This window comes from Paramormyrops kingsleyae, chromosome 1 (genome assembly GCF_048594095.1).
Source record: "Paramormyrops kingsleyae isolate MSU_618 chromosome 1, PKINGS_0.4, whole genome shotgun sequence".
In the NCBI taxonomy this organism is placed as follows: Eukaryota; Metazoa; Chordata; class Actinopteri; order Osteoglossiformes; family Mormyridae; genus Paramormyrops; species Paramormyrops kingsleyae.
The window spans coordinates 69,545,769-69,572,032 of record NC_132797.1 but is presented as its reverse complement, the minus strand read 5'-3'; the positions used below and the strand labels follow the sequence as shown (position 1 = coordinate 69,572,032).

Sequence of the window (26,264 nt, the reverse complement as noted above, 5' to 3'; positions counted from 1 at the left end):
CTGTTTATGTGTTTGTGTGCACACAACAGTAAGAGTTCCCTCCCTGTAGCACAACTGGGGCTGTTATAGGAACCCCCACCCCCACCCCCCACATACAGACTCCCAAAAGGCAAAGCTAACCATTATACAGAAAGGACACGCTCTGCTGCACACAGCCGCAGCAGACATAAACATAAGATGGGACTGACCCACTTTCCCCATTTCTGGAATACAAGAGGGGCTTTTCCAGTCTAGAAAGGAAAAACACCTCCCTCACCTTCCTGTTTCCATGGAGATAGGCCTGCATTTACATATCTGATATTTATCAACACAGATTCTGCTTTACATTTGTTCTTTCATTTCTCCTCAACTGCAATTCTGAAATGTAAAGTCTAGTATTATTTCGTAAACTGCTCGTTACATTTCTGTGTCATATACTGTACAGTGCAATCACATGTCTATATGCTGCCTTTTGTAGTGTTTTTTTTTATAATGGTTCCATATTTTAGAACAAAAACAGCACGGAGCACATTTTGATTAAGCATTGAGAGCTCTCCTCCGAATGCTACTTGTAATCTTTCTGGTCTTTGGAATCTACCCGCAATTTCAATTTCCTTCACGTGGCCCCCAGTGATTGCAAAATATTAAAGATAATACAATTTCTTAGAAGCCTACAGATTGAAAAATAAACAACTGCTGTATCCTTTCAACACTGTATCATAATTCACCACACAGACGGTTCCTTTCAGTGGAGTAATATGCCATATACAACAATTTACAAGCAAACCAATTTACAGTGAAACATTGTTTCCAATATCAGCACCTGAGATTATAAAGTGAAAGGTCCATGCGGTCCCATGCACAAAGTTCAATGTAATATTCAAAAAGAAATTGTATTTCCAATTCTAGGAGAACCGCTGGGCAATCTATCATATCTAGTCACTATAGCATTCAACTTAAAGACCATTAATGACATTTTCTGGACATATTTGTCAGTGTTACAGAGAGACCTGGGTCTGGCTGAGTAACATTAACTGATGCTTCATTAAGAACGACAGCAATGCAACAGCCACGATTATTTTAGCTCTGAAAGAAGTTCAGCAATGATAAATGTGATACCTTATGTAACTAGGCCTACTCTTCATACGTCCATCAGATCAAAGACACCCTTCTCTGCTTCATATTTCCAGCTAACAACAGCTAATAACAGAAATGCAAACTACTCTTGTTTCACACTGTTTTAATATCCTATAACCAGTGGTGTTGCTAGAGATTTTGGGCCCCATGGAAACGCATCTTATAGGGCCCCCAACACAGACCCGTCAAATAAGGTTCCAAATTGTTTAGGCTCTGCAATAGTGTCATCTTTCCCTACATTTACAGTGTCTCTGCCTAAAAATGTTGAATCCATGTATATTTGCATGAAATTGCCTTTGAAGGTCATAACTAGAACCATTTATATTCCTTAGTACATATGACTGCTTTCTTTTGCTTCTGCTAGCTATTGTTAAAATGTATCGAAGAATTATTTCTCATGATAATTCAGATTCAGAAGTAAATCCCGGAAGGCCCACAGTCAACTCAAAACAAGCCTTTGAACTTGCACTTCCAATATAATTAGACCCCCATTACCATTTGTAAAAAAAAAAATCTTTTAATGCAAACTTAGAATTTGTCATAATCTTAATGGTTTAAATTTGTTAGATATAGAACCCTAAAACCGTTCAAAACAAAATTCTATGCACCATGAATTACAGGGCAGTAATAGTCACTGGTTGAACTAAAATGGCCGTTACTCATTTGTATGTTTGTCAATACACTGACAGGATGATTCATCACTTGAGTTTCTCAACATATTTGCTATGTCTTTTACTTTTAATTTATTTGAGCAAAAAGCCCCATCTGATACCTCTGACTAGAACCAAATGGGATGAAATATTATTATTGATAAATGCAACTTATCACACCAAGTCTCCTATGGGCACTGGCACTCTTAAAAGGTGTCTTAAAATGTATCTGTTTTTAAACAAAGCATTACTGTTTTTCCATAATTGACAAAAGATTTTTAATTTAAATAGTATATTAATTTTCATCAGTTGTAGTATGGCAGTAGAGTAACACATGAGGTATTGCAGTAAACAAGCTAAATGGCATTTTTCAGTGTTTTGTGTCAGTTTCAACCATTAATACTAACATGTAACTGTGAAATGAAAGAATGCACTTCTTGCAGTCGGCTTGCACCAAAGCAAACATTACTATGCGAACGTAATTAGCAGCTGTCAGCCTTGTCACTGTCAGATGTACAATCAGCATTACATCTGGTTATTGTCTGTCAAGCACCCTTTCCAAGTAATATTAACTACACAAGAATAGCATAGAGTTTGCAGGAGAAAAATCTGTAAGATTGATTGTTTCGATCACCCAGTACTCCTCCGCCAAGTTCTAAGTGAATTCTAACAGTGGTGTAAACCTGAGTACGATTTATATAATAATCCCCCTCATTCCATAAGTGTAATAAGATAAACAGCAACAACAACAATAAGCAACAACAACAACGACAATAATAACAACATGCAACATGTACAACACCTGCTGCATATCTGATACAATCTCAAAAACGAATAACATTTATTATACCCTAGTGTATACAGACATTACAGACATTTCATTTAGAAAGATAGATTTTGGCAACATCTGACTCAACTCAAGGAACTTACCTACGTAACTGAAATATTGTGTTAATGAATGGCACGTTCATTAATCTATTTGCAGGTGGCTAGGGAAAGACCAATTTAAGAATTTATGACTGAGAAGATTCGAGTAACATTCCTACCCCAAGTTCTAGTAATAAATAAATAAGTTATTTCATCTAGAAATGCAATTCATTAACAATCTCTTCATATAACGTACAAAATTCACTTTTGCAAATATTCTTGCAAAATCACTGGATTTCTCTGACATGGAAACTATATCGCACTATTCTATGAAACGTGCACACTAGCTGTAACTGTTTCAAGGACATATAGCCTAACCAGCTAATAAAATGTGTTATATTTTTCATCGATGAGCATCAAAAGGATGGTTAATAAATTGATTTATTGTTGTTTTTATTTATTTATTATTACTTGTGCTCTATAACTTAAAGTACTGATCGTCACACCTTGTCTCCGTAGTCTTCTTTTCCTGAGACCGAAGATTCTCACTTTGGAGAAGATATCGACCAAATTGCCGTTGCAGAGACCCTTATTCTTGCTGGGGCTTTTCCTCCTCCTGTGGGTGGAGGGCCGGTCTATATGCTGCTCCCGAGCCTGCCTCTTTTGCCGGATTAAACCGCTGGCAATCGCCGCTGCCATGTCTCAGAAAACACAGCTGTCCGCCGCCACAAACAAAGCGTTCAACACAAACAACCACCTTTGTTCGGGTGCTTCACTACTGTCCCATTTTGTCTAAATGACCTTTGATCTATTAGTTAAACAGATAGTTTCCTTTCGATAAAGTCCGAAGAGTGCATTTTAAATGCGATATTAAACGATGTGCTTTCATACTTCCAAATGCGTTAACGCCACACTGTTGATACTAATCTTCACCGGGGAAACACCCCGTAGCTATAGAGTCCCCAAAAACATGAAAAACAATGAGGTGACAGAGAATTACTTATACCTTCACGTTGTCTTTTCGGGCTTTTATTTTAGCAGAATCGTTTTCCATTGATGGCAAACGGGGACCACAACCAAGAACCTAATTTAAATCCCATATTGTCTGGTACTTTTGCATCTTCCCACTGTCTCCTCTGTCCTTATCAATCAAGAGGTTTCAGGGCTTCCAGCCCTAAGTGTGCAGTTTGGTGTTAAGAGAAACAGAAATTATTTTAATGTGTGTGTTTCCCGTGAAGGACGTCCGCTCGTCTTCCAGGTGCGGCTGTCAAATTACGTCGTTTGTTTCTGCTCTCATTGTCAAGTTTATCAATGCGTGTCACCCTTCGTAAAATGGATGACTGTTAGCCGGCGCTCTAATTCATCTTGACAGTGTCCGTCATTTTGACAAGCCATAGGTAAAACCGGAGTCCCAGCATCACTGAAAATGATCATTTGTCACGCCGTAATAATGCGCTGTAATTTACGCTCCAGTAACTCAATAGAACGGGTCTCCCCCCCAAACAAAAGCACGATAATGTTACATCAAATGAAGATGTAACCAAAAAAAAATGGAAAGCCACGGATTTGTAAGGATGACGTCTGCCCAGCGTGGCAGCAAGATGCAAGAAAAATAACAAACTTAAGAAGGTCCCCAAGTCACAAAACCATACGATTTTCGTTTTAAACCGGTCATCATCAACTATTCCGAAGGCAGCAGGTCCAGCGAGCTAGCACACGATTCCTTTTCCATGCATAACATTTCCCTTGTATTGCACTGACTCCTGCGCTACAGAAAAGAGACACCAGCTTTTCATCTCAGTTTATAGATCAATGCATCCTGCGTATCAACAAGTCTTAACGACTTACTCCTCCTTTGCCGTGGTTTCAGGGGAAATAATTCTTCGGTTAATCGAAGCTAAAAAAAAACCTTTGTTTCAAGAAATGCACTCTGGTTATGGTGTGAGCTGGTAGTAAAATTCAACACTTGTAAGCCAGCCTCAGCTGTGCAAGACTAACGCCCCCAGTCAAACGTGATGATAACAGAGAAGCGCTGGGACTGTCACACACAGCACTGGGCGTTGGTAAGGGGCTTTAATCCTAACATTATTGTAAAACACAAGCATTTAAAATCGATAATATGGAACTGATTCTGTCTCGTGTGTTTATTTAAAACAGAAATACGTCTTGTATAAAGCCATACGTAACTTTTCCAGTTATAGGATATGGACTTAATAATAATAATAATAATCTTATTGCATTGAAAAAGAAGTTGAAATCATTTTAATGGAAGAAGGCTTCAATTCGATACGTGCATAATCACACGAATCCAAGAGCAATGCAATAAGCGATCGCAAGCCTATAATAGTTCTACGTTATATTTATTCATCATAACCTGAAGAACCGGCGGGTGTCTCCAATCGCTTACATATATACTGTTCCATTTTTAAAGCTCATCATTAAAAAGCCATTATAGCTTTATCGATATGATGCATATGATGCATAGATATATCATAAAACATGACAACTTGCACGCATTTGAACGGGAATTTGAACTTAACCACGTATTTCAGAAGCAGGGGCAGTGCCTGTGTATGCTGTGTTAAAGCATAACACTACACTTGCTCAGTGTTTAGGCTTAGCGAACTCACACTTAATATTAATCGTTTAACATATTCAGCACTCCGGTCTAAGTAGGCTGATCGCGAAGCGTATGAAGAGGCATCCCTACATTTCTTTATGTATCTCATATTTATATTTCATTCATTTTCATTTTAGAGATAACGGCTGCTGAAATACACCCGATGACCTTCACACTACAACTCGATGATACATCGAACCGAAGGTGGATTCTAATTTAGATTATGATCATTTGAAATGTTCAAAGGCAAAACAGAAAAACTCGAGAGAGCCATCTACCGTTTGTAAGTCATAAAAAGTAAGCATTTCGAAAAATTACAGCAAGACGTAGTGGTGTACGCCGAATAATGACTGAATAACCTACTAGTAGGATTGTGATGAAAATGTGTATAACACCAGTGTAGTTTCGTTTCGTCAAGCACATCGGTCTTCCCGATGTTCCACTAACACAGTGATGAGTTTATTTCAGACATAAGCCTACCATTACAGACCCAAGACAATTACATTATTAGGAAATGTCCCTGTCAGCACTGAAAAATTAGATGCATATACTACTGCTACTACTACTACCTCCACTTCTACTACTACTACTAATAATAATAATAAAACCATATTCACCACATCTTTCATTGAAATTCAATATAAATTTTAGTGTATGTAGCGTTTAATCAGGTAGCTATATAAGTATTAAAGTCCATATAAAATCACACTGACAGTAAATCTTACATAAAGCCATATTTAGATCTGAATTATTGTGTTTTCAATATCAGTGCCTAAAATCTTTATTAATATGCCTAATTATTCTTGTCAATACTTTTAATTTGCGCAATTCACAACTATGGTCGTCTATACTTAAATACAGATACAATTTAACACCGTCTCACGTCCACTTTTGAGTTTTTAATGCTGAAATGTGTTATGCCAACATCTGCGAACGCTTTGCAGATGCCAACTGGCCGTAACGCTGTAGTTACTATTTCTGCCAGTAGTGGACACCATTACCCTAACAATAAATCCGCATAAAAACCACTGACTCATTTCATAGTATTTGAAGTGAATATTTCTTCAGAATTGTACATACCTAATAAAATGTGATGATTTTGTGTTCCAGAGATGGCAAAAACATTTACATTTGTAATACTAATGTTGTACTTTTTCAAATCATCTATAACATAATAGATTATATATGCAAAGTAATGTAGCTGTGGCTGACCAAAGGAATAGAAGTATTTGATCATGAAATATATGGGATAAAGAATTTGAAATATGATTTGAAAATTCATATGTTAATCTTGTATTTATCATGGTGACCGTTTCCAAGATACTTGTCGGCTTTCAAATAACGCTTAAAAAAATACTGATCCACTAAATATGATTGTTTTTATGCATGCATGCAATGAGAAACAAGCCTCATTAATGCCAATTTAATTACTATTGTAAGAAATTTCTTGTAGCCAGAGGAGTCCGGCTGTCCTCAATGCAACCAAAAAATGTTTTGACAGGTGTAACGGTGTCACAATGATCCAACATTCAGCTGTACTATATCTAAGCATTTGAAATAATATAAAGACATTCTGAATCATATATTTTGAGATAAATGTATTATGATAAGATATGAATAACAATAAGTAGGCCTATAGCTTTTCAATCAATATATTCCACATATTATTATTATTATTATTAACTGTGCTAAAAGTAAACTTACGAAATTTATGCTATAATTGGTAAGGAATTGTTTCAATAAACCAGTCATAATTATGACAATAAATCTCTTGTAAAAGCAGAGGTTGTGTACCTACCTATAATCTTTTTCCTTCTGAATGCATGCGATTCCATTCTGAAGTCATATTAAGTTCAGGGCAGGAAAGCAACAGTGATGTGAGCGGCACACAATTACATTGATTCATCCTCATTTATAGTGTGAAGGCTGCACTAGCAAATAACATTGTTAGCTGACAGCCCGCCCCAAATTGGTCAAATTAATTTGTCCATAAAGTCAAAGAAACACCCATGCTTATACATATTAAGAGGCTGTGTTATGAAACAAAAGAGTGATCCAGCTAAGAATTAACCACATTCAAATCAGTCTTTGGTAGGAATTGCAAGAGAATATACAATTTGAAATAACTTACCACAAAGTACCAATAAACATGTTCAACTGGTATTTTAAAGAACCCATCCATCCATCCCCTGTACCCCAAAGCCTATCCTGGAAGCTATGGACACAAGGCAGGGAATAACCCAGGATGGGGCATGTTTTCTGGATTCAGGGGGGTACTGAAGTACCTGGAGGAAACCCCACGACAACCTGGGGAGAACATGCAAACACCACACACAAGGAGACTCGAACCCGGGTCCCAGAGGTAATCGTGCTAATCACTGCGCCACCACACTGCCCCTGCTTTAAAGAACCTTCTCATGTAATTCAAAGTGGAAAGCTGACATCACAGCTTATTATTCAGAGCAAGACCACAGCATGAATTCATCTATAGTAAAAGAAATCTATGATACGTAATAATAACAGTACTGAAAGTGATCAATTTCAATTCCAGTCTACAAATTATTGGGCCCCGTCTGGGGCTTTTCTGTATGAACAAATGGTGAATGGATCTGGATATTTCTGGATATTCCATGTCTTTCCTACATAAGACAACAATCTGACAATAATAAGTCATTACAGCAATACTAAAAAGAACAATAGACAATTGTGAAAGACCAGACATCAGAAAAGGCAAAGCCATTAAAATTCCACTATCATCAATGTTTCATATGTTACATTATTATCAGAAAATTCATTTTCCTCAATGGAAACTTCCATCTGAAAACAAAGTATCTTGCATTATTTTTATTCCTCTCTTACTTGCTCCGGGGCTTTTTTCTTATATTAGTTTTTGCGAGGGCATGATTTTTTTAAATGGAGTCAGCAATATTTTGGCAGAAGCACAAATCAGAAGTAAGATCTATAGCTTCAATTGCTTAAATCAAATCTTGTTGCACTTTAGAGGTCACAGACACCACCCAATTTAATTGGGAATAGAGGAAGGGTTTACTTTCCGCAGAATAATGATGCTTTTCTAGCAGCTTACGGGCTTAATCAAAGCCATAAAATGTCAGCAGCCACTCTGAGTAAAAAGAAAAAGAATGACAAAAATGCCAATAGGACAGGGTTTAGTTTGTCTTTCAACTGAGGTTTTTAATAAATAATATATGTGTAAAACCTTAGATTTAATATGCAGATAGATGAAGAATTTTTAAATGCGTCTCATGAGTCACATGGTTAGGACATTGTGGAATTCAGCCACTGTATCACAGACTCTATCCGATTCCTTTTCGATAACACAGTCCCCACAAAGACAGTGCACTGATTTCACGAGTAACAAACTGTGAATCACGAAGAGCTTGAAGGCCGGGTTAAATGAGAAGAAGAGGACCATCAGGCCTGGAGCACGAGTGTGTGCAGCCATAACTGAGGATTCAGCTCTGCGAGGGATAAGAAAATCCTGCGGCGACATGCTCAAGCACAAGCTATAGCAGAACTTTGTGAAGAAAGTGTGGAATGGGCTGAAGACCATCAGCGGCCACAGGCAGGCTGAAAATATTGTGGTGGGAGGGGGCACGGACAGAGCTAATGGGCTGAATCTGTCCTTCAACAGATTTGATTCTCACATGCCAGTCCAGCCCTCCCACAATCGAGCCTCAGTGCGTCAGCTGAGGGGGTCTCAGGCCGTTAACACCATCCAGCCTTTCTGACTTGGGCACAAGCTCAGGACAGTGCAGCTTGATGCCCCACAGTCTCCTAGATCATGGACAACCTGCCCAACAGATGACAGTTTCTAGGGCTCCTGGACCGGGTGCTGGAGATGGTGGTGAGCAACACTCGGGCACCTCAGGGAACCGTCCTTTTACCTTTCCTGTTTACCCACAACATGTCAGACTTCCAGCTCCTGCCATCTAAAGAAGTTCTCAGACAACTCCACCATTGCAGGATGCCTCAACAATGGGGATGAGTCAGAGGACAGGGGACTAGTGGAGGACTTTGTGTTGTGGTGCAGGGTGAACAACCTGCAGACCAACATCAGCAAGACAAATGAGTGGGTGGTGGACTTCTGGCATTGCAAGGAGCCCCTGAGACCAATCACTGTCCAGAGGGAGGATGTGTGGGTGTTACAAGTACCTGAAGGATCACTTAAATAGCACAATGGACTGGTCTGTAGTGATGCTCTACCAGAAAGGTTAGAGAGGACAACTCAGGTCTTTGGATGTGTGTAGCAAGCCGCTGAGGATGTTTTACTGGCCCACAGTGGCCGGCGTGCTCTTCTACGCTGTGGTCTGCTGGGGAAGCACCATCATTTGAGGTGTCACCAGCCACCTGAACAAACTTAGCATGAAGGCCAAGGCTATCAGGACGGTTCCAACGCAGATCCATCCAATTACATTCCAATGTTTTTTCGGGCCCCTGTCACTCAGGAGAATCATCCTAACCGCCCCCCCCGTTTCACAGCATTCTTGTTTATTGTGTGGATAGAAATTATTCTTTATGAATCAACACAAAATTCTCCATAATCGATCTTCATCGTAGTTGGGGTTTCAGGGAAGCCTGAAATCGATCCCAGGCAACACAGGACACAGGGTTGGGTTTATGCTGAACCTCAACCAGGTTATCAGAGGACACATACAGACATGCACTCACACACATAATTATCCTTTATGGGCAATAAAGATATGCCAGTTAGCTTAAGTGCTATGGACTATGGAAGAAAAATCGAGTACTCGGAGAAAATCTGTGTGACACAGATCATCAGGGAGAACATGCAAACTGCACAAGCATACAGCAAGGCACAAGACCCCTGGATGAGAAGGTGCATGTTTTCAGGAATTTCTTGACTTTTTATGAAACTCCGACTTGCATAGATATTAATAACCCTTTGCTATGACCCCCAGCTGCAAGCCATTGCCTCTGGAACTTAGCTATAGTCCAACTGTGATAGATTCACTTCAGTGGGTGTAATTTAAAAAGAGATACACCCCTCATTATAATGTGTGTGGCAGCTTCTGGGGGTGTTCCATGAAGCAAGATTTCTTGCGTAGCCGGATAACTTGTAGGATTTAAGGTAGTCTGGGCTAAACTAGACTTTGTTCACTTACATTTAGCTCAAACTATAGTACATTAAATCCAACAAGTTATCCAGCTAAGCAAAAAATCCAGCTTCTTGGAAGATGCCCCAAGTTCTTTTCATATAAATTCATAAGTTTTATGTTTATCCAGAAATGTTATAGTAAAACATTTAACTAAGTTCTTCTAATCTCTGACTAAAAATAAATCTGACACTTATGACCTCTCAAGTTTGTTTTATTTTTCCAATACACTCTGCTATTTTTTGTTAATACACATACAACACAATGGTAAGGACTCTTCTTTAAAAGAACTGGTTTCCTCCAGTTATAAGTCACTTAGTCACCACCATTGTCAAAGTGTACTTCACATGAAGTCTTACATTGAAAGCAATTTCTTCATTGCCCAGTTTTAAAGGTCTACAATGCCAGAGTAAAGAAAAGATTATTGGGATATCTACCAACAGACCTGAAGGAAATATTACAATTAAGTCAAATTTCAGATGTGTCTTGTGCCTTTAATGGAATGACATAGTTAAAGTATTAAGGGACAAGAATTAATAAGGGTAACATTTTACTTAAGGCCATGCTTTTAGTAATTTATAAACATATTCATAACAAATTATAATGCATTTATGGAGCAGTATAAACATGGCTATAAATATTTATCAGAAGGCATGACACAGCCATGTGTATTATGCATTATGAGTGCTTTATGAAACTGTCAACTATAATGCATTATAGATACTGTTATAATGCATTACAAAGGTTGCCATAAGCATTAATGATGCTTTGTACTGCATTATAAAGGCATCTATAGTGCATTATAGGTAAGGCAGTTATAATGCATAATAAACATGGCTATAATGTGTTATGCCTTTTTATAAATATGTATATGCACGTTTATAATGCTTTATGAATGCATTATAATGCATTATGAATGTGTTTATAAATTACTAAAAATATGGCCTTAAGTAAACTGTTACCTTAATAAGTTTCCATGGATTAGGTTTCCCTGTTAAAGTCTTTGTTGGGAGCGCTGCCTGTGATTGCTCTCACGGATGATCTGGGAAAAGGATAAAAAATAATTGATAATGCATTAAATGTTCACAGGTTCGGAACTACCAAGTCTCTTCTAGCCACTCCTGAGACCTCTTCTGAGTAAGAGGCAAATGAGAGCATGCCAGGGGTTTAACTAATTTGCCAAATTTAACAGACTCAGAGCATAAGGAAAAAGATGCTCTGCTTTGCTGTGCCAAAAATTTAAATGAATGTCTGGCGAGATCATGGTAGCACCCATCAGCTGGCTTGCCCCTTGTACAGCGAAGCACAGCGGTGACAGCATTCTGCTGTGGGGGTGCTTCTTATCAACAGGGACTGGGAAGCTGGTCATGAGGAAAAGATGAACAAGGCCAAGTACAGAGAGGCCGGTTCCAGAGCACACTCAGCCTCGGACTCTGGATATGGTTCACCTTCCAGCATGACAACAAGATGAAGAACACAGCCAAGTTTTTTTTATTATGGGACTGTGTGTATCAACTGATTGCAAAAAAAATGATCAGTTTAATCCATTTTGTAATATGTCTACAACAGGGTTTCCCAAACTAGTCCTCAGGGACAGTGGACAGATCCACATTTTTGTGTTATCCCAGTTTCCAGAACAGCTGACCCAAGTAATCAGGAGTTCTAAACAACTTACAGGTCTCCTTACAGATTCAATCCTTCTTTGAATGCCATCATACAAGTACTGAGCTATGTGTAGAAGGATACTGGACCATTCTTCCTGAATAGCCAGTTATTTCATAGATGAACAAAGTGTCAAATTAACTCACAAGCGACACTTCCAATGAAGGTTGTTTAGATTTAATGACAAGCGAGGTCATGGAAGCCATTTTACTTCATCCTTGGTGTACATGAGCCACTTTTGAACTTGTTTAGCTGGGTGTATGGGGCCATATCATCTTGAACATCATAAAGGAACAGTGTTTGCACCACAGCATCTACATGGGACTGTAAAACACCATTAAATATCTTGGTCATTATCCAACCATGCAGAGGATTCACCAGGCCTAAAGAAACCTGGCTCTCTCCCATCCTCACATTCACCTGTTCAAAGTTGGATGGATGGATGCATGCATGGATGGATTGACAGATAGATACTTTTAACCCCGAAGGAACTTTAGGATATGGAGTTGGTATAGAGTAACTGCTATAATATGCTTATAGGTCGTCCAGGATGTTCCCTTCCTCCTGCCAGGTGTGTCCTTTGATAGACTTCAAGCTCACTGCTGCCTTATACAGGAGAAAACAGGCATGGAAGAAGAACAGACGACGTTAACAGCGTAATTTTCCATCTTCCAATACTTTGGCCTCCCGCTTTCTGACCGATTTCACATTTACATTTATTTACTTGGCGGACGCTTTTGTCAAAAGCGACGCACAAACGAGACAACTGAGTGAAAGTGGCTGACTTATTCCAGAGGTCTTTTAAGAATAACGTCACAAAGGCCATCAACGGACATTCCGTTTTCAGGACCGAATAAGCCAATGTGCTCATTAGACTAGGTCTTAATGGCAGCACAGAAAACACTCAACATGGGATGTTCATAACACAAAGTTAGCTTATTTGTCAACAGTAAATTCAATACCATTTAACAGCAGGACTCTACTGTTATCATATCAGTCCCACATACTGGGTTCATATTAAAATGGACTTGCTAAGTTATGCCCTCCTGCAGTGACCATAATTAAACACAATCAGATCCAGCACAGAAGCATTAATGCTACAATCAAGTTACAATTAACCGCAATTATAATATTATAATTCAGATTAATTTCAGATTATGTGAAATCAACGACCAGTAAGGCAATTCAGATTGAATTGGAAAAAAGCACAATATTAAAAATCACAGATAAACAGCAATAATGTTGACTTCTCCTGCCAGTCTGCCCATGTTTGTTTCTAATACAATTTACTGTGTAACCACATTGAGATTGCAAACAGCTCCCAGGGATTGGCTGACATTTAGCCTGACTTTTAAAGGTAAACAAATTATCTGACAGAATGTTAAACTGATTCAAAAGACGAGAAAGAAAAAGCAACTGGACAGTGAGCCTTTCTGAGCGATGTGTCTGAAAGGTTGTGTTGGCCTAACCCATCCAGTGCGTCCCCTGGTCTCTGGACAGCCTGGAACCCCCCCCACACACACACACACATATAACACCCGACTGGATAAAGGGTTAGAAGCTGCATGGACAGATGCATGTCCATGAATATGCATTTATGCGGAAATGAACAAACAATGTACACAGTACTAAATGCTGCTTAGCATTGTGATGAGGTGGCATTAATATCAGAGAGCAAGGAATCTATAAGGTTCTTTAAATATATTTCTCCACAAATACCAGTTTGTTATAGAATCAGGTCCAGGGCCACCTCTAGGGTAGACTTTGTCCATCATGGTAGCCCGAATGTGACCAAAATAGTCCCATATTACTGATCGATTTGTAACTGTTTACGTGGAATTTAAATGTCAAGCTGCTGCAAACGGTGATAGTTTGCATTTCTGCATTCAAGCCTGATATCAGGCTGATTATGTCTTTAACACAGTTTTTAATTGCTTAATGAGTATTCATATAACCACTTAATGTATGTGGATCTGATTGTAAGTGTTTGAATAAAAAGAATTATTTCCTTATACAAGTATGACCTAAACAAGTGATGAAAGGGCAACGTGTTGATTGGGTCACAGCTCAGGCTTCCGTCAACATGCTTCCCCTGTGCTGCACACAAAGGCGTCCCTGCAACTCTCAGAGCCCATCAGAACAACTTCGCCGGGACTCAAGAGCCGGCAGAAAAGCCTGCAGGAATTCCACCCACACACACTAAGTCACATAAGCAGAGCACCGAGGAGGAACACAGGCAGTGCATGATGTAATGCATGATATAATAGGGAAGACAAAGGTTATTCCCACTAGGTCTGGAGATTTAATACTAATAACAAAAAGGGAGCTTAGTTTAATACTGACCATTATAGTTCTGCAGAAATTATATTAAATTAGGTGGGGGAGTCCGAGGTTTGACTGACAGCATATCTGCTTATATTAAGTCTATAAACATACGGAACTGTTTTTTTTTTTCTTATTTTCTTATGACTAGATTTTGAACAAATGGTAACTGGTGAATCTATTCACAACCTAGTTAAAAGTACATCAGGAAAAAAATCATGCAGCACTGTTTAAATGCTCAGATGTATGATGGGAACATTGATTTACCACGATTTGTGCCTCTAATTATGGATAATAAAGTCTACAAAATGCACATGAGAAAATCCATTTAAAACCTATTTTAAATACCTGTTCAAAGTCCACAGTAATTTCTGGTTAAAGATTAAACGCCAATTAGTTAATAATGACAGGAGTCAAGACAATGATGCCATTAAGAGGTGACCAGCCTGAACCACTGTTTCTGGCAGGCATTGGCTACATTTGTCAAAGCAAAAACCATGGTGTCAGTCACAGGAAGAGACAAATATACCTACAGCCCATTCATGCGGAGGAAGAAAGCAAACCAGCCTGGAACCAAGGACAAGGTTGATTAATGAATCGAATAATATTAATGGCAGCTGCTAATCCTTATTAATCCCCAATCATCACCAGACCATTTCCTCATAATTTACAATATTGCCCCAGTATATCATTTTGATTTCTAGGATTCCAAGCAGGTCACTGTAATCCTTGATTACAGAGTTGTCTTCAGCATTTGGAAACATTTTTCTGTTTCTTATGACACCCCAAATAGCTGCCATAGTGTCAAATAGACGAGGTGGCCCAGTGCAGTACAAAGATTTGCTTTATTAGATATAACTGACCAAACACATATAAAGATTCACATATAAAGACCTGAAGGTCATCCCTGCTAGACAGGAGTATCAATGAGACTCTCTACTTAGCCAGCACAGATATTTATTATGCCATTTAACATCATATCAATGGAGTTTACACAGTTTACACACAAATTTGCTGTTTACTTTGGGTGCCCATGGAGAGTCCACAGAAACAACGGGAATATATGAAAAACCTGTTATTTTGACGTTGTGGGGACCATTGTTTTGGTCCCCACAAAGATATGAATACAAAGGTGTGTGTGTGTTTTCATGATTTACTTGTGTTGCATGACCTTTGGCCACGTGCCCTATTCTGCCCAGGATAAAATGATGGCACATCTGTGAGCCTTTCTAAGATGAACAGGTATAAGATTGATTTATTTAGATACTGCTTATGAATGTTTGTCTTTTACTAAACCGAAAATACAGAAAAAAATAATACTGTACAGGAAGCCATCGAGGTTAAGAACGTCCAACGAGTCGTACTTACGAACGGACGGCCATAAAGCCTGTTATATTAAAAATCTGAGTTAAATTCAACAAATAACGAATGTACACACTACTTTGTCATGCTTGCAAAAACATTGCATGGCTTCAGTAGTTCATAGGCTCAAGGTACAGTACTGTATAATTCTAATTATTGTGTACTGTTTATTATTATTATTATTATGACTTAACTACAAATTTGACATAAAGAAAGAAAGGATCTCGTTCGTGACCTGGGAACTCCCTGTACTTCAGTAGCTCCTTACATAAGACTTGAGATCCCCCATTCAAAAATACTTGAATACAATCCTGATCACTGTCATAAGAATCACATAGGGGCATAGCTTAAAAATAATATGAAATATTTCTAGAATCTGGTTAAAGTTGCATGGTCACTTAATAGTGCAAGCTTTACGCAAATACCAGAACAGATATCTGATGAAAAGTAGAATGAATTCAAAGAGTTGTTTTCATAGAAAAATAGTTGATCTCAAAAAATGGCTAATTGGCTCTTGAGCAGGAGAATGTGAATGGTTTTAAAATAACAGAGCAGTTATATTTAATGGTGGGCAAAGAGAGAGAACGCTAACCACTCCCTGGGCCATGGTGAGCACTGAGCATGGAATCATACCTCAGCTGTGAAGCAGCCTGTCACAAAAAAGTGTCTAGATGAGCAGGATCACGATCCACATCCACACCGGGAAGTTCATGGGTTTGAATCCAATAGATGGCAGAGTAATCATGTCTCCGCTGGACACTTCAGCAGAGATCATAACCCCAACTACTGCAGCAGTGTTAGGTGTTGGCTCACTCTCTGCCTCATGGGGAGCAAAGGCTACTCTCATTCTCCACAGGGATGAATAAAAGAACCAGTCTGGTATTCTATAAAAGTATATGAATTTATGAGTCTTTAATCTGACTTTCGCTTTATTGAAGGACGCATATGAATGCAAAATAACATTCCCGGGAGGGTCGGATGGACGGGAAAATCGAAAGATCCATGGGGCAGCCTTCCTGTTGTTCTGAGCAGGGTATGATTATGTCTAGAGGAAATACACCGCAGGAAACACTGCGAGTATTGTAACGCTTATGAGATAGTATGGATTGGATGGTTACTCTGGATTGTCTGCTTCTGAAGGGCAAAAAGCTGTATCCTCGGTCCCTCGCTCAGAATTGCTGACATCGTGCACAATTTGGTCCGATGGGGTCAATGTCAGACAGTCGACCAGCAGTAACATCGTCGAGAGACTTTTATTAGCCAGGGGAAGGGGGGGTGGACAATGTTGGGGAGACAGATAATCCCATTAGTGCAGGAATATAAGCTGTAATTCTGCACACAGTAGGCCACAAACACTGCCACAGAGCTGGAAAAAATACATTTAAAAAATGAATCTAAATAATTTGCACCATATTCAATACATCAAGTAAAGCAACATCATTCAGTCTTAGCATATTTCTTTTCACTGCGCATACAAAGCCAAGCAGTACTTGTGGATTTAATAATTATGAGAAAATAAAGACTTTCCTTGGGGAAACACATTTGGTAAGACACCAGAATAAACAGATAGACGGATGGATGGAGGGACGGATTTGGAAAGAGAAACAGATAGATAAGCTACTGAAAATGTACTTCACAATAACTTAATAGAAGATACTTCTGTGCTGGAGAAGGCTTTAAACTAAAATCACACAACACATTATACACTAAAGATGAAGTCAACACTACCCCAATTCACTTAAAGTTGGGTGAGACAAGACAAGCAAATATTTCTCTTCACACATTGTTTTGTTTGTCCTTAGTGGCAAACGATGGCAAATCAAGCCTGATAATCCTTATTAGCCTTGCTAAGCCTAAAGGAAGTTTTAGCTGCGTGAAGCATTTAATTTAAAAATGCCTTAAATGATCCACAAAATTGAATGTATACAGATCCTAAATTAATTACTGCAGCTATATCAGAGCTATATTCAAGCTGAGATATCATGCTTGGATCTACAAAACAATGTTGTGTCCTGGGTTGTTTATCTAGTCTGAAAAGGACATATAAAGGGTGTATACTGTAATTAACCATTTATAGCAGGAATAATTTATGTTACATCGAATCCTGCTACAATTATCACCAAAGTTCTACCTCCAATGCACCTCTGTGCAAAGTTGTGCTACATTCTTTTGTTTGTTATTTACAGTACTGCAGTTTAACATCAGATATTCGTCTTATATGTATTGTCTTATTGATGTACTCAATGGTACTTTGCTTTCAGGAAGCACAAAAGCATGAATAACCACTAGGCCATGTACACATGACAATTAGAAAAAGCAGTATCAGAAATTTATCTCATTGCAAAATGTTACACAGATGATTTTTTTAGTGTTATGTACATTAAAAGATATTTTGTAGATATATACTTTTTAAATCCAGCTTTGTACTAACATTAAACCAAAGCTGCTACAGACCCTCCCTCCTGAAACATATTAACATTTTGCTACAATGTACAAGAATATGTGCAACTGTAACAATATACGTATAAATGTCCAAGCAGGAAAAAAAAATAAAAAATTCCTGAGGGGGGAAAAAAGAAAAAATTTGGTGTAATGATGCCAGTGAAATACATGAAGACTGCTGTATTACAGTACATCCACTAGAGGGATGCCACAAGCACAGAATACAGTATAGTCTTATGAATTTTCCCTGATAGAAGAGGAGAAATGTACTTCCAATGTATATTACATTACCTCTGTTTTATATGATAAGATTAATTCAATCACAAAGAAATACCTTTCATATTTCAAATGGTCAAAATGGAAAAATCCCAAACTTTAGATTGAGTGTGATGATATTTCAGTTTCCACAATATTGCATTTGATTTATATGCATTTTCATTGGTCGAAATAAAAAACATAAATCATATATAAAGTAACTTAAATGTCAGTTCTTGAAAATGTATCACACCATATTCGGTTAACTTTAGTCTTTGCTTAAAATTATTGCAGACTGAGAGGTGGCTGTTAAATGCTTTACTTTGTCTCTTCCACAAGTGTTAATTAAAAAAAAAAAAAAAAAACTTGAATATATATAATAAATAAACATAAGCACCACCAAGTGATCCAAGCATTCTACTCCATGCAATATACACTGATCAGCCATAACATTAAAACCACTGACAGGTGAAGTATATAAAATTGATTACCAAGTTACAATGGCTCCTGTCAAGGATGTCATTATATATTAGGCAAGTGAACAGTCCTTTCTTGAATGTGATGTGTTGGAAGCAGGAAAAACAGACAAACGTAAGGATCTGAGCGACTTTGCCAAGGGCCAAAGTGTGATGGCTAGACAAGTGGGTCAGAGCATCTCCAAACAGCAGGTCTTGTGGGGTGTTCCTGGTATGCAGTGGTCAGTATCTACCAAAAGTGGTCCAAGGAAGGCCAACCTGTGAACCGGTGATGGGGTCATGGGCAGCCAAGGCTCATTGGTGTATGTGGGGTGCTAAGGCTAGCCCGTCTGGTCCGGTCCTACAGGAGAGCTACTGTAGAGCTAACTGCTGAAAAGGTTAATGCTGGCTATGGTAAAGGTGTCAACACACAGTGCATCACAGCTTGCTATGTAACCACAGACCGGTCAGAGTGCCCATGCTGACCCCTGTCCACTGCCGAAAGTGGGCAATGGGCACATGAGTGTCAGCACTGGACCATGGAGTAATGGAAGGAAGTGGTCTGGTCTGATGAATTGCATTTTCCTGTTACATCGTAGGGACGGCTGAGTGTGTGTGACTCGTTTACCTGGGGAAGAGACGGCACCAAGATGCATTATGGGGAGAAGGCAAGGCAGCAGAGGCGGTGTGATGCTCTAAGCATATGTTCTGCTAGGAAACCTTGGGTCCTGGCATTCATGTGGATGTTACTTTGATATGTACCACCTACCTAAACACTGTTACACACCCAGTACACCCTTTCATGTCAGGGGTATTCCCTGATGGCAGTGCCCTCTTTCAGCAGGATAATGCGCACTGCCTCACTGCAAAAATTGTTCATGAATGGCTGAGGAAGATGAAAATGAGATCAAGGTGTTGACTTGACCACCAAAATTCTCCAGATCTCAGTCCAACTAAGCATCTGTGGGATGTGCTGATCAAACAAGTCTGATCCATGGAGACCTCAGCTAGCAACTTGCAGGACGTAGAAGATCTGCTGCTAACGTCTTGGTGCCAGATACCACAGGACACCTTCTTGGCCTTGTAGAGTCCATATCTCAACTGGTCAAAGCTGTTTTGGTGGGACGAGGCTGACTAACACAATACTAGGCAGATGGTTTTTAAGTTTATGACTGATCGGTGTACAATTGATATTTGCACCACAACTGCAGCAGAATGAATGACTAGCCACAGAAATATGCAGGACAAAATGCAGAACACAGCAGAACTGCGAATCCTTCTGTTAGCAGGGGCTGCTATATTTTGGCTGTTTTGTTTCACTGAAAATACCACCACAAAATATTGCAATATTCAATATGTACATCCTAGTTTCTAACATGGCCTTAGCCCAGTTTAACCACAAAATGAAAAAATCAATATATTCCAAAGACAGCATCAAAGTATTGTTTCTACACAGTTGTACACACAGTTTACTGACATACAGATTGAATTGCTGGGTTTTCTAGAGTATTACCTATCACCAGTATATTCCTTTAAAGCTGTTGAACTGGTATGTGTGCATGCCAATTATATTTTATTTGTTTCTCAGTTTTGCAATTTTTTTTCTTCATTTTTTTCCAGTTGTGGTGTTTCAGTACCAGTACACAGAGGCGTCATAAAAGAACACGGCTGCAATTTTAGCTTTTTGAAAATGTTCAGGTTATTTGGAAAAAGACATTAATAAATTATAGAACCCAGACCGAATTTGCATTCACCCAGTGTCCTAAGAAAAATGATTTTCACCATAGCTGAAAGGAAACTAGGACTTCTAAATTCACCTTAGTGGTTTATCTAGTGAAATAATCCCCAAACAATATGAATAAGTACTGTACAAACGTCATTGATTTTGCTAAAGGGCTGAACTTTAATTAAAAAAAATTTAAAAAAAAAACATAATGAAAAACAAACAAAACAACAGAAAGAAAAGGAATTAAAAATGAATATATAAATAATGACTTAATTTATTCTATATTAATTCCTGTTGCTTATATTTAACTCATGTGCACCAGAAACAACACCAACTAATTTGACATATATCCGTAGTTAGATAATTATTACCTTACAGATGCAGTACACTGGAAAGTGCACAGCGTCATAAAGAAAAATAAATGATAATTAAAAAAACTATGCATGTTGATGACATGGGGTATCTGCCGCTTTAAAAGAAACAATGTAGGGTTGTTGCTGCATGTTATATATCCTTTGATGTTTAGTGAGGCCTGCTATCTATTTTTAGCAACATACATCAATGCACTGCAAGCTGGTGACACTGGGCACTCACCGGCCAATCAGGGTCATTCAAGAATAAAGGCCAAAGAGATTCATAAAAAATATATACATGAACAACCAAACGAAAAAACAAAAAAATATAAAAAATATTGAATATTTTTAAATAGCTAATTCACACTGTGTGTGTGTGTGTGTGTGTGTGTGTGTGAGAGAGAGAGAGAGAGAGAGAGAGAGAGCAGGTATACCTTACGTTATGGGGACACAACATCCCTACAACGTGATGAATACCCATTTTTTCCCTTATGGAGACCAGTTTCCTGGTCCCCATAAGGGAAAACTCAATATATTAAAAATCTGTGACTGCAATGAAAAAACTAAAAATCTCTTGCATTTTGCTTAGTTACTTATAGTTATGGTTATGGCTGGGTAGGAGTTAGGGTTATCATAGTTAGCGTTAGCATTTTTCCCATAGAAATGAATGAGCGGTCCCCATAAAGATATGTTTATCCCACATGCGTGTGTGTGTGTGTGTGTGTGTGTGTGTGGCTGACTAGCAAGCACCCAGACTCTTGCCCTGCTCATCCTGACCCTGCATTGGATATGCAGAACTCAACGTGATCTAGAAATGCTTTAATTCTCACATAGTCACGTGACTGTAGCAGATATTTTTTTTCTCCCAGTCCGGGATCCTCTAAGATATGCAGAGCCAGATGTCTTGCTTGCCCTCTTTGGGCTCCTTGCAAGAAATTTACAGATTTGACCCCTATCACAATAAGTGGCAGGGAGAGCAGCGGAGGTGGGGGGGGCGTGCAGAGCCCACTCAGACACCCACCGGTACGGAAAGCCTACCAACAATGTGCTGGATAACTTTCGGGAGATTCCGACTGAGGTGGGGGTTACCTAGCAACCGCTGGTCTCAGCTGCAGCCGCACTGTTTCCAGCTTATCAATGAAGCCTGGGATGTTGGATCTAGGGAACACGCTGTGAATCAGCAAATCCGTTTTGCGATGGGTAGATCCTCACAACTGAGGTAGCGTAGGGAGGCTACCCCAAGGCTTCCTGTCAGAGCAGAAAAGCATTTTCTGCCTTTTCTCTCTTCCCTCCCCATCCATCCATTCTTTCCTTTACTTACTAGTCTGTACCATTGGAAAAAAAAGAATAATTTCAAAATTCTACTTTAAAAATACTCACACACAGTACATCATAAATATTAATTATTTGCAACACAAGTTGAATCTTTTCACACACGAATTAAAAATTAAAATAGTCCGGATTTCTGGATCATGGCATTTAAAGAACTGTTTTTATATTTCTATATATTTTTTTTACATGAAAGTTTGATTCACATTTTGATTACCTTGAAGAACCCTAGTTTAACTGGCATCAAAAGGAATCAGCTTGTTATCAAAAACATTTCACAGCAGCAGCATAATTAACAGAATAAGACCCAGACATGCTTTACAAGTGCACCAGTGAAATATGGATCAATATAAACGACATGTCACGGCAGAAAATACCCATAATTCACCCTACAGTTGGAAGCGGTACTTAATAATGGGATTATAAGCAAGTCTGTCATGTTCACATACATTCTGCATGCAGCTGTGTGACACGCTACAAAGCCAGACTAGCCAGTAGGAACATCACACGTGTGTGTGTGTGGATGTGTGTGTGCAGAGGTAGCCCTTCCTAGGTTGTACATTTCCAGGTTTTATGTGCATATGTAGATGTGAATGTATTTATTACATAAGAACATAAGAACTATACAAACGAGAGGAGGTCATTCGGCCCATCGAGCTCGCTTGGGGAGAACTTAACTAATAGCTCAGAGTTGTTAAAATCTTATCTAGCTCTGATTTAAAGGAACCCAAGGATTCAGCTTGCACTACATTATCAGGAAGACTATTCCATACTCTGACTACACGCTGTGTAAAGAAGTGCTTCCTTAAATCCAGTTTGAAATGTTCTCCCGCTAATTTCCACTTATGGCCACAAGTTCTTGTATTTGAACTAATGCTGAAGTAACTATTTGGTTGAACAGCATCCAAACATGTTAGAATCTTATAGACCTGGATCATGTCCCCCCTCAGTCTCCTTTGCTTGAGGCTGAACAGATTTAGCTCAACTAACCTTTCCTCGTATGACATTCCTCTAAGACCAGGAATCATTCTTGTGGCCCTACGCTGCACCTTTTCTAAGGCCGCAATGTCCTTTTTAAGATATGGTGACCAAACACAATATTCTAGGTGAGGTCTCACCAAGGAATTGTATAATCTTAGCATTACCTCCCTTGACTTAAACTCCACACACCTGGAGATATACCCCAACATCCTATTGGCCTTTTTTTATTGCTTCCCCACACTGGCGAGAATGAGACATGGAAGCATCAACATACACACCAAGGTCTTTCTCATAATCAGCTACCTTTATTTCAGTAGGTCCCATAAAATACCTGTACTTTATATTTCTACTATTAGTATGTTTACATGTAAACATTATGATGATTCTAATAAATTCTTGCCCAAATCTTATTACGGATGCTTAGTGCAGCCCCTACAGAATAAATGATGGTTGTTTCTCCTGTGATATGTCATTTAAACCTGACAGACAGAATACACACAGTAGCTTAGCAACAAAGCAAAGCCATAGGAGAATTTCTGGATCACTACAAACAATTTATATCCTCTATCCAAGATTGCAGGTCAGCTACAGTCCATTAATTAAACAGAAACCATAGAGCCATGATTATGTCATCGCTCCAAGATCTAGTCTAGTGCCTTTGGTCCAGAATAAAGAATATAAATAAAGAGGTTAGGGGCACCTTCTGATTACAGCGTGTTGCTGCCCCCACCACATGACGAACCACCTCAGGGATGAGAACCTGAGAGCAGCCATACAGGAGGTGATACCTCAGCACCACACCAGTCCAAATGGACCAGTGTGAGTTTTTTTTCCAGTGGCTGGAGTGCCAATCCTGCCACCAACCCAAAATTTTCCCTCTAGGTTGGAGGACCTCCTCGTAGGGCTGGATGTAGATCAACATCATACCCAGAACTAAGTAATTGCAGGTTAAGGGTCTTGCTCAAGGGCCCAATGGAGTAGGATCACTCCTGGCATTCATGGGGTTCAAACCAACAACCTTCCGATTGCTGGCACAGATCCACCATTCCGCCATATTTAAAAGTTTATTAGGATGAAAACCATTTTGATAAAGAGCTTCAGCCCAAAATGACATGCAAGTGAGAGGGCAAGATCAAGAAGACCCTAGAGTGACTGGGGCTGAGGGGCTTGCTCCAAGGCCCAAAGGAATAACCACTCTGCCAGGAATCTGAACCAGCGACATTCTGATCATGGGCACAGAGTCCGAACCCACAGAGCCACACCAAGTGTTCACGTATTGAAAAGTGGCAGCTGTTTACCCCATTCACTGTCGGCAGGTGGGGGAGTGGATGGCATCCATCCCAGGCACAAGACTGGGTACACCCTGGATGGGATGCAAGTTCACTGCAGGTCAACCATCTATAATGTACAACATATTTATATCTGTTAAGATATTATTCATGCCTTCATTTTACTGAGGGTATTTGAATTTTGTTTCAGAATTTCTCCATTTATTGAGAAGTTCTATATAGTAAAACAATTATTTTTAACTTTCAGAAACAGTAATACATATTAAAAAAATACTGAGATACAACTTGTCTTTGCTACGTTTATCTCTTTTGAATGAGACACTTGTATAATAGCTATCCCCCTTATCTACTCTGAGCTCGTGGAGTGAGAAGATATGGCTCTTTGCAAGTGCGCAATAGGTTCAAATCCAATGAAGCACACTTGAGCAAGGCACTTTAAAGACGCTTCCTTGCCTAGTCCACCCCCATGATCAGGCCTCATGCAATGTAATTGTCAGTAGATGATCACTCAAGCTGAATAAACAGTGCAGGGCAGGAAACCCTAACTGCCCATTTCATAGGCAGTTTCATGGATGACAATGTATTTTGAGTGCGATAGAAACATATATGCACAAAGAGGGACCTTCAAACTTCTGCTGTCTCTTGAAGGTCATAAATTTATTAATACACCTGATGGGCAGGTACCGACAGGCTTGTTTAAATGACAACAATTTTAGAACACAGACATTATGTACTATAACACTGCAACCAGTACAGAATCTATTACAGGGTGTTCCATTATCCTAACCTTCCATGGAAATGTATATTAATTAGGTTTTATTAAAAACCTCAGTTCAGTTGGGATCAAATGAGGCGCAAGTGCAACTGTTCTACACCAGAGCTTTAAACAAATGCTTGGATATTTAGACTGCTCCTCCTGATGTTCACAGGTGAAAGTACATATTTCTGGGCTCACTTTTAAAAATTACTTGATTGAGAAGGTATTGGGTGACCTACTAAGGACTGGGATTTCACGGAGGTTTGAGAATTTCTAAATCGCAAAGAAGATAGTGGAGATGACACTATTCCATAGACACCGGAGACCGCAAAGAGACTTGAATTCATTAAGAAACATTCCATTCTTAAACTGCTGCACCAAAACATTAACAGGCTTAAAAGCTAGGCTCAAATTCGCCCAAGCTAAGACTGAAACACCCAAGATGAAGCATTAGTATGCAAATCCTAAACATTTTTGATCAGGTAACAGGAAAAAAAACACCTTAGACCTGTTCCAGAGCATGTATGATAATTTGTTATTTTTATAAAGAACATACCCCAGATAATCGTAAGAAGGTTCATGAAGTTAGACCTCAAACAGTGACATGCAACGGTAGACAGCATCACATCATAGACTAATCATTGCAAAACACTGAAAAACATAATGCAAACATAAGGAGATGTATAAACAGGGAGCTCAGAAGAACCAGCTTCAGAGATAACAAATATTCAAGTGAAACACAAGAAAGATGAAAAAACAATTCCAGTCACGAAACAATTCAGAGAAAAGATGTGGCTAACAGTAGACAGGATAAACACAGTCAATATTACTGGCTTTATCATAAGAAACAAAACTCAAGTGTCAAGCAAATTTGACAAAGAATCAATCAACTGCACCTATTGTGTTTTATTACAAAAATACACATCTTACTGTTACATTTGTG

The 26,264-nt window shown here is 39.0% G+C and overlaps 1 protein-coding gene across 7 annotated transcripts in view; it reads right to left on the bottom strand.

Moving 5' to 3' along the window:
* fgf14 (fibroblast growth factor 14) overlaps nucleotides 1-26,264 on the bottom strand; it is a 131,317-nt gene that overhangs the window by 29,730 nt on the left and 75,323 nt on the right. Inside the window, exon 1 of one of the 7 annotated variants that reach the window (XM_023815553.2) lies at nucleotides 3,140-4,629. The exons of 5 other annotated variants lie outside the window; for them this stretch is intronic. In XM_023815553.2, the coding sequence (XP_023671321.1) occupies nucleotides 3,140-3,332 (193 nt within the window). In that variant the 5' untranslated portion in view covers nucleotides 3,333-4,629. Of the gene's footprint in view, nucleotides 1-3,139; nucleotides 4,630-26,264 lie in introns of those variants that run through there. One more of the 7 variants, XM_023815875.2, reaches the window with a different exon arrangement.